Source organism: Chrysemys picta, chromosome 1 (assembly GCF_011386835.1).
Source record: "Chrysemys picta bellii isolate R12L10 chromosome 1, ASM1138683v2, whole genome shotgun sequence".
Classification (NCBI taxonomy): Eukaryota; Metazoa; Chordata; order Testudines; family Emydidae; genus Chrysemys; species Chrysemys picta.
Genome location: NC_088791.1, coordinates 105,149,744 through 105,159,935, shown reverse-complemented (window position 1 = coordinate 105,159,935; position 10,192 = coordinate 105,149,744). Strand labels below are relative to the sequence as shown.

General features: G+C 43.0%; 1 protein-coding gene across 3 annotated transcripts in view; it reads right to left on the bottom strand.

The window, feature by feature from the left end:
* Positions 1-4,485: 4,485 nt before the first annotated feature.
* The window catches only part of AGK (acylglycerol kinase), a 56,934-nt gene continuing 51,227 nt past the window's right edge, over positions 4,486-10,192 (bottom strand). For 2 of the 3 annotated variants that reach the window (XM_065565813.1, XM_065565805.1), the window contains exons 15-16: positions 6,513-6,597; positions 4,486-4,943 (exon numbers count right to left, since the gene is read on the bottom strand). In XM_065565813.1, coding sequence (XP_065421885.1) covers positions 4,740-4,943; positions 6,513-6,597 — 289 coding nt within the window. In that variant the 3' untranslated portion in view covers positions 4,486-4,739. Of the gene's footprint in view, positions 4,944-6,512; positions 6,598-8,505; positions 8,649-10,192 lie in introns of all 3 variants that reach the window. The other variant, XR_010592244.1, reaches the window with a different exon arrangement.

The window sequence follows — 10,192 nt, the reverse complement described above, 5'->3', positions numbered from 1 at the left end:
ACCCAGTTCTTCCCCGCAGGGAGAGAGAGAGAGAAGGGAAAGTGGAAGCTGGTTAAACTTCCAAGAGTTCTCTGAACTTTGTATTAGTCACAACTACTTAAGCAGGTCATAAGATCTATCTTATGATGTGTAACCCTTGATTATTTGTACTACAGGGCTGTATATAATTGTAACAGCCTGGGCTGGATCCACTGCTGTCATTTGGCTTCACAGAATTGTAGGACTGGAAGAGACCTCAAGAGGTCATCTAGTCCAGTCCCCTGCACTTATGGCAGTACTAAGTATTATCTAGACCATCCCTGACAGGTGTTTGTCTAAACTGCTCTTAATCTCCAATAATGGAGATTCCACAACTTCCCTAGGCCATCTGTTCCAGTGCTTAAATTTCAGCAAGAGCTAACTGTCAGGGTAGTTAAGACAAGAAGCAATGGTCTTATCTTTAGAGGTTAAAAAGAATTTTTTTTTCTCCCTAGTCTTTGTAACAACCTTTTATGTACTTAAACTGTTATGTCCCCCCTCAGTCTTCTCTTCCCCAGACTAAACAAACCCAATTTTTTCAATCTTCCCTCATAGGTCATGTTTTCTAGACCTTTAATCATTTTGTTGTTGTTCTCTGAACTTTCTCCAATTTTTCCATATCTTTCCTGAAATGTGGTGCCCAGAACTGGACACAATACTTCAGTTGAGGCCTAATCAGTGTACAATAGAGTGGAAGAATTACTTCTCATGTCTTGCTTACAACACTCTTGCTAATATATCCCAGAATGATGTGGGGTGGTTTTGGGCAATTGTGTTACATTTAGCCTGTGATCCACTATGACCCCCAGATCCCTCTCTGCAGTGTGTAATCCACTGTTCCTTCCTAAGTGGAGTATTTTGCATTTGTCCTTATTGAATTTCATCCTATTTACTTCAAACCATTTCTCCAGTTTGTCCAGATCATTTTGAATTTGAACCCTATTCACCAAAGCACCCGTAACCCCTCCCAGCTTGGTATAGTTTGCAAACTTTAAGTGTACTCCATCAAATGATTTAGATAAAGATATTGAACAGAACCAGACCCAGAACAAATCCCTGCAGGAACCACTTGATATGCCCTTCTATCTTGATTGTAAACCACTGATAACTACTCTGAGAATGGTTTTCCAATTAGTTATGCACCTACCGTGTAATAGCTCCATCTAGGTTGTATTTCGCTAGTTTGTTTGAGACAGTCACGCGAGACAGTAGCAAAAGCTGCACTATAATAAAAATATACCACATCTACCACTTCTGTCCCCATTCACAAGGCTTGTTACCCTGTCAGAGAAAGCTATTACATTGCTTTGATATGATTTGTTCTTGACAATAAGGTGAAAAGTAACAGCATGGATTTATCTTCTAGGTGTTTGCAAATTGCTTAATTATTTGCTCCATTATCTTTCTGGGTACTGAAGTTAAGCTGACTGGTCTAATTCCCTGGGTTGTTCTCATTTCCCTTTTTATAAAGTGGCACTATCGTTGCCCTTTTCCAGTCTTCTGGAATCTCTCCCTTCTTTCATGATTTTTCAAAGATAATTGTTAATGGCTCATCTCCTCGAGTATTCTAGGACGCATTTCATCAGGCCCTGGTGACCTGAAGACATCTACCTTGTTCTTTCCCTATTTTAGCCTCTGATTCTACCTCATTTTCACTGGCATTCATTGTATTAGCTGTCCCATTGCTACTAACCTTTTTTGGTGAAAACCGAAACAAATCATTTAATACTTCTGCCACTTTTACATTTTCTGTTCCTGTTTTCCCCTCCTCATTGAGTAATGGACCTACCCTGTCCTTGGCCTTCCTCTTGCTTCTAATGTATTGTTTTCTTGTTACTCTTTGTAATCTTTTGTGCCTTGGCCTTTTTAATTTTGTCCCTACATACTTGTTTGTTTATATTCATTCTTTGTAATTGACCTAGTTTCCACTTTTTGTGGGACTCTTATTTTGAGTTTCAAATCAATGAAGATCTCCTGGTTAAACTAGGGTGTCCTCTTGTCCTGCTTCCAATCTTTCCTATGCAGTGGGATAATTTGCTCTTGTGCCCTTAATAATATCTCTTTGAAAAACTGCCAAGTCTCTGGAACTATTTTTCCGCTTAGACTTGCTTCCCCCACCTACCAACTCCATGAATTTGCTAAAGACTGCTTTCTTGAAATCTATTATCTTCATTGTGCTGTTTTCCTTCCTACCATTCCTTAGAATCATGAACTCTACCATTTCATGATCACTTCCCCTATGCTGCCTTCCATTTCTCAACCACTTCCTCTGGATTTGTTAATCAAATCTAGAACAGCCTCTCCCCTAGTAGCCTATTTCTATGTCCCAAAGAAATAAATGTATTGCTCTGTCTAGGGATGGTAATTAAATAGCCCTATTACCACAGTATGCTCACAACAGCTCTGTGAAGAAGGGAAATGCTATTACCCTATTTTACAGCTAGGGAACTTAGTCTCTCGCTTTAAGTGATGTGGCCACGGTCACCCAGGAAGTCTGTACTGGACCGGGAATTGAGTGCAGGTCTTCAAGTCCCAGGCTTGTACCCTAACCTCTAGGCCACTATCTTAATCAAAAGAGAGCCCCAGATTTGGCAAAATTCTGCAGGGGGTTTTCAGCAAGTTTCCTTATTTACTAAACCATCTTGCTCTAACCATCCATGTGGTTGACTGATAAGTGCTGCTGGCCCTGAGGAAGGCTGGAGTTATTTCTTCAACTGTTAGTGTAATTGAACTGGAAAGTGGCTTCACGAGTAGCCACTATGCTGCACAGGAGCAGTTTGCATGGGTACAGGAAGAAGAGCAGCCCTGGCTTTTAAAGGCTGAATTGTTGGCACAGAACTGAGCCTGTCTGTACACAGAGGGGCCAAGCAGAAGTTGCACACCAAACAGCAGTTTGGTTTGTTTTTAAACTATTAAAGCTCACATTTTAACATGATGTCCTTGTTTTTCTGTCCTGGGACTGTAATTATTCATTACTGGTTCATGATGAAAGGAGGAATCAGGGCATTAGGAAGCCTTGATAATTCACTGAATACTATAACCCAACTCCTCCTGTTTGTACAACATGGGGTGGGGTGAGTAGAGAGGCTTAGGTGCCCCCTGTGAAAAAAAAATTAATAAAAACCTCCCCCTTTCCATAGCACTGTCAGGTGAGTTAGGCATAGCCATTCAGGCACCAGAGAGAAGAAAAGTGATAGCAAAACTCTAGAACAATACACCATTCAGCTTGTGGTGTAGCTCTTTCAGGTAGGGTGGTCTTTCCTTGCAGTATGGTTCTTAGTGGTTTTTCTAACCTAGTGGGCAATGTTCAATTTAGCCTCAGCCTGAGTGAACAGTCCTATTTCCTTAACCCTACAACCACCCTTTTTTTAGCTCGGCCCCTTACACTGAAAAGTATATTGCTGCAGTGATGTTTGGAAAGAGAAAGCAGCAGCAAAAGTGTCATTCAGGCAGGGATGGATTTCCTCCCAAAGTCCTGTAACTTGATTGATAGTACAAAGGCCACTACCAAATACAAAGTAATGAGTATTAACAGGGACAATTTAACCTTCATGTTACACGCTGCAGGAGTAACCACCACAATCAAAAAATCAAGGACTGACTCCCTCGATTTTCAGGGCCAGGCCCCACAGAATACATAAGCTGTTAGGAATATTCAGAGGGTTAAGGGATAGAAAAAGAATGTTAATCAGTGCTATGACTTCATTTCAGTCATGATAAAGAGCAACACAAATAATTAGGTGGCTGAGTGGAGGTGACAGCTTTTAAGAAAGGGTAGTGGCCATTTAAGTTTAAAAAAGGACTACACTAAGGAATAAGATAAAAGGGCCAGTTCAATGCTCCTCTTTATATGCTATGCTGCTGCAAGAACAAAAAGGAGAACTTACTAGAAAGCAACACACCTAAACAGCATCAAAGGGCTAATTTTGTAGAGTGTCACTCACTAGTAGAACTCTCTGGTGCTGAATATTTTTTGAAGAACTAAAAAATATTTGAAGTGTAAAGCCAACTGCTCCAGGAACCAGCAAAGGCTTTGTTTGCAGAGATCGTTTTCAAATATGAATGGAGCAGAATCCTCTTAAGTGTGAGGATGCTCTCTAGCGAGGAGGTTTCCTTACGGAAGGTCTTCAGTATCTGAAGTTACACTAGTTACAATAAAATTAACAATTTCAGTTCCCACACTTAAAGAGCATAAGCTGAGGTCACAGAAGTATTTCCCTCCCTCCAATACAGTAAGACATCATTATGTAAGTGCATTGTGGGAGTTTTATGCCTTCCTCTGAAGCATCCATCACTGACAAAAGGAGATCAGACTAGCCTACCCACGTATCTGTTCTTGTCGTGGCAATTCCTGAATTTCATAAGCTCCCCAGCAGCATCTTGTTCATAGTTTTTCCATAAATCCCAGAATTCTCAGCTCTAAACACAGGTAAGAAAGATGGCTCCAAACTCTCAAACCCACAGAAGTGTGTTTTCATTCCACTTTAATACAGACTTGCAGTAGAACAGTAGCATCTGTCTTACAGCACTCACCTGTAGTATCGTACATGGAACAGTGATGGCTTCTTTAAAAAAAAAAAGACATCACTAACTTAATCTGTTTCTCAGAGTCAAATGTACACTTTTTACCTCTTTGGTACTTGCCAAGTGAGCAGTTCCCACCAAGGTGCCAATACCTTGTGTGTTTACTGGCCAAGTAACTAATGACTCGATGGCGTTAATCAGGTTAGCGCCCGCTTGAGTGACCCTGAAGATCCTGATGAGATTGGTCCCTCTGAGGTGACTTCTGACTGCACTGCTGGCTGGAGCATCTGTTTTCTCCTTATGGGGTCGCAGAAGAATTGGAGCTTCCGGGGTAACAGCTTCACTTCCACAGGCATGGCCTCATACTCCTCGCTGTCTATGCCAAAGGAGCCCTCTGTGCCCTGCGTAGAATCAAGCATAGGTCAGACTTAATAGTGAATCAGTTGTTACAGTGATGCTGTAAGAGTGGTACCTGTGCCCACTTACATCTCCATTTCAGAGTACAGCTGGGTTCTCTGCTGGGTCTTGACCCCGTCTGCCTTTCAGCCTGTTTAGTCTCACCACTACATAGAGAGCTGTTACTGGTTGCACATAATATATTAACAGACACTCATGTAAAATATTACCTCGCTTAGTAACTAATTGGCAATTTGGCAGGAATTAAATGCTAGATCGCTTAAATGGTCTGCACTGTTTAGATTTAAGGATTCTTTGCCCTTGGAATTACTATTTACAGCTGGGCAGAGTTTGTCTTTGAGATTGAAAAAAAATTAAACTTTTTTTCATTCAAAACAATCCCGCTCACAAACCTGTTTTACACTCTCACACACAAAATCATCGGTGATTAATGCCAGTCCATCAGCGTGGTAATGGGTTTACCTTCTGTACATAAATCATGTGCTTGCGTTCTGTTACTAAAGGCCTCATCAGCAGTTAGGGGGTAAACAAAGTTTGTCTTGTTAACAGACCCCCTATTTATACTTGACGTATCCAGCCCTGAGCTGGACGGTTTTTGCACGTATTTTCAAAGCCACAGATTCTGATGATGTCGAAGCCATGTGTGAATGAGGATGCTGGCTAACGAAACCATTCATGGTTCAGTCTGGTTGCCTGGGTGAGGACTTTACCAGAAGAGCAGAGTGCCAAAGATTCTCTCAATTCCTGGGAAGGGCCACTCGGCCAGGGTATGGACCTCATTCTCCATGAGGCAGATTAGATCTCTAAAGAGGATTATAATAACTAAAGATGTGGACGTAACCTAGTAGATCGACTCTATATCCTTGCAAATGCAGGGCCTAGTCTTCTTAATAAGATGTATTGGGATGTTAAACCCAAGTAACATCTACCCCTCTGCCTTATTTTTAGGAGGCAACTAAACATTTATCTGCTCAAACATTTCTCAGCGTAAGAGCTGCCCACTTATCTAAGGTCTTGGGATTTATATCTGTAGCACTTTTTTGACCATTATTTCCCTCCTGGCCTCCGCTCAGTTAGCATGGGTCGTCATAAACCCTCACCTCTGCTCTCCATCTTTTCACCTCTGGCAGGACCCTTCTAGACTGGCAATCTAAAGGAAGATTTCAGTACTCAGAGCCTAGCCAGCAGAGGGGATGTGCACACATTAAGACGTGAACTTTAGCAGGAGGCCATTTTCCTATTCTACTCACACTGCAAGCGTGTTGACACTTTTTGCTGGCCAGATGGACAAGAACGAGCTGCTTCTGGAGCTAGGCCACGCAGTTCCTACACTAGCCACAGACATGTACAGTAGTGATGCCTGACTGGGGGTTACATCTTGGGTCTCCTGGTTTGGGAGCCTGTTTGTCTTTCTGACCTGCTGCGCTGCAGGTGGCTTGCCTTATTCACAGTGAGGACAGCATGACCACCTGTCAATGCTGGGAGTTGGGGTTTCTTAGAGTGTCGCACTAAGAAACAAGTGACCCAGCTTTCCACAATTTCTGGCTTCTCACCTCTGGAAGCTGCAAGATGCATCTGCTGGCCTGGATACACTGACTTCCTTCAGGGCACAACTGGGGGTCACACATCTTTTGACTTCTGTTCAAATCAAACGAGGAAAAAGAAATAATAGTTTCCAATAGAAGCAACCATGCTTAGGGGTGCAAGACATACAGGAGGGTCATCGAGTGCTTATTAATTTCATTTCCTCCTTTCAAAAGACAGTATGAGAGCCTTTGTGGCTGCAAGCATGAGGGACAGTTAGCGCTTCCTGGAGGTAGATGTTGCTTCTCCGCCACACAACTGTCAATGCACCTCAATATTGACCTTTAGCACCCCAAGCTTAGTGATGCTCTGGGTTTGTCCTGAGCAGCACCTGCCCACTGTGTCATCTCATAGGGTGGGTTTGTGATGTCCACTTACACGCAAACTGTATCATTCCTGTCTTCCTCGTATAGCACCAAAACCACAAAAATTACTGATGGTCTCAAAAAATGTTCAGTAAATAGTTACGTGATTGAATACAAAAGTTAGAATCAGATGTACTGGGTTTTTTAAGCTAGTGTTTGACAAAAGCTCTCCCAGTTTCATCACCAGCACAAGGTAAAGCAAAGGTTGCTTTATTAGTTTCATTCCTGTTTGGAGGTACAAACCCCATTCATTTTACCTATTCTAAATAAAATGTTCACTTGCGTAAACTTTATCAGTCTGCCTCTCTTAGGCACTTACATGACCTCCATTGCCTTAGTATATGAGCACCCTAATATTTAACATGTTTACGTTAAACAGTGTATTTAGGGAAGTACTATCATCCCCACTGTACAGATAGGGAATGGAGGCGCAGAGCAGCTAAACGACTTGCCCAGGAAGTTTGTGGGAGAGCAGGGACACGAATCCAGGTCTCCCACGTCCCAGGCCAGCACGCTACCCTCTGGTTCATCCTTCCCCTCCAACTGGTAAAAACAATACCCTCATATATTCAGATCCTTTTGTTTTGTTAATTTATCAAGGGTTAAATTCACCTCACTGCATAGAGGCAGCACAAGGTGTATGCATTCCATAAGTTCCATTAACTTAAGCTTCATTTAGAGGGCTTCAGTAGCACACAGACTTTTTGCTGACCCTCTGTACAAGACAGAATTCCCCAAACCCCAAAAGAACTGATCGCTGCATGGCTCTTTCTGCTCCCACATGCCCTGGACAGGCAGGCAAACAGAATAATACAGTCCCAACCTTTGTGTATTGTAGCTCTCAAGAAGTAGGCCACAATAATCATGGCTATTTCCACACAAGAGTTACAGATCTCTAAAACAGGTGGAGTTACTGCAGTATTATCTGTCCAGGGTTGTTCTATTAGGGTTTTTCTACTCTTACCAGGGGATCAACCTGTGGCAATCAATGCATCAGCGGTCGATTTAGCGGGTCTAGTGAAGACCCGCTAAATCAACCACAGATCGCTCTCCCGTCAACATCGCATAGTGTGGACCCCGCGATAAGTAGATCTAAGCTACATCGACTTGAGTTAGGCTAGTCACGTAACTCAAATTGCATAGCTTAGATCGACTTTTCCCTGTAGTGTAGACAAGGCCTAAGGCACAGAAGGCTGTAACAGGCTGATAAGAAAGGAAGGGGGGTTCAAACATCACTCAATAATGGATGTCCTAAGAATATATAATCAGGAAAGCCCTCTCAAAAGAGTGACGTGCCTTTGGGAATGCAAACACTCTTAGAATTCATGCGGGACAGGGGATGAGGGAAGAGGACCACACATAGGGGAGGAGGACAAAGCAACAGAAAGGAAAGCTGAGATACCATAGGAAAGGGACAGGTGAGGAGACAAGCAATGTAGATAGACATTGGGAAGGTTGTTTTTAACCATCTATATTAAAAGATTAATGAGTGAATTCAAGGGAGTTAACATTCTCATAGTAGTATATATTTATAAATCACTGACAGCATGCAATGCTGTTGATTTATACTGTGCTTTATAAACGAACAATTACACACCTTCCCTATCTCAGAAGGGTTCACCATCTAGGACTCGGAATCCTGCAAACACATCTGTGCAGGCAGATCCCTCTGTCTGCAAAGGGCCTCACTAAAGTCAATGGGCCTCCACCTGGGTGCATAGTCTGCCCATGTGGATCAAACTGCATGATCAGGGAAGGCAAGGGAGAGACAGGGAACAAAAGATCATGAAAGAGAGGGTGTTAGAGAAGCAAACAGGTATGTAGCTAGAACCAGTGTAAGTACCCCCCCAGAGGTCCTACGTAAGGGTCATGAGGGGTTTACTATTTATTCAGATCCTTACTCTGGTCTCTTATGCAGAGTAAGACCAAAAAAAAAAAAAAAAAGAATCAAACAAAAATACCTAACAATAACAACATTTTCATAGGCAACGATATCCCACTATATACTCTAACTTACACACACACACACACACACACGCACGCAAAAGCCTACTCCCTGAATCACACCACCAACTGGCAATACATGCTGTCGCTGGAACATACCACAAGAGAACGATTATCCCCTTAGTCCGTTACCTAGTCTCCAGCAGTGGCCAATGCTAAACAGTTATGAGGAACCCAAACCCCATCATAACACACAACAGTGTACAATGGAGAAATGCCTGACTTATTCCACCTGGTAACCAAGCTCATGCCCTTAGGTGATGTCCCCTATAATTTTATACAGAGCTCAAGTTGGGGAGCGGGAAAGAAAATTAGTGGTGGTACATGGCGTATCGCTTCTTTTTCCCCCACAGAGCAGCAGTTTGAAATGGAGCTATGATGTAATCACCTCAACTTAAATACTGACTTCATCCTAGCTGCAGAGGCTTGTTATTATCCACGACTGAGATTTACAGTCCTGGGGCCCTTCAAAGCGCATGGTATGACATAAATCTCACTTTTCAATCCGATGGCATTCAGCCTCCAGCACTCCCTTCAGGTTCCAAAGCGTCCACTACCTTCAATCTCAACTCATCTTCTGGTTTCCCACATAGATTGCAGAGAGGGAGGCACTATCAGTCCCGACAGATTCACCTCAATGACTGCAGAAATACAACATTTCCACAAACGTCTCCACCCCCTGGCTAGGTAAAAAGGAACAAAACTCCTCTACACAAATGCTTCCTCAAATGCTTCCAAAGACAAGCTCCTCTGCTCTGGTGACTGGCAGCAGGGACTCTGTGATGAGGTGGCTTTGATGGTGCTGTCCTTTGCGAGCTTTTCCTTCAGGTGGCATTTTCTATTGGTGTCCCCCTCCCAGTGGCCTGGTTTGCTTCACCTCTGGCTTTTTTTAACCAGTCTTCTCTTTCGAGGACAGAGCAGACCCTCTCCCTCTATTCTCTCTTTCTTGATTTACCTACAAAATTCTGGGACTAGATTAAAAAGAGGTGTTGGGTGCATGCATCCAGCTGCATGAGTTTACATTCTTCAGAGGCTTTCTGCACGAAGGTGTAACCACCGTCACAGAATGTGACATACTGCTGGGAACCATGTATCCAATCCAGCTGGGAAACAATCTGTGTTGGTGACTGACTGTGAATGGAAGATACTTTTCTATCTGAATTCCCACTAATTCGCTGGCACCTTCCTGGTGGTAAGATGTCCCAGGCAAGACCACAATCTCCGTTTTTCCCCTCTCCTGGTCAGGCAGATTCCTTTTGCTGCCGATGGTAACAGTATCA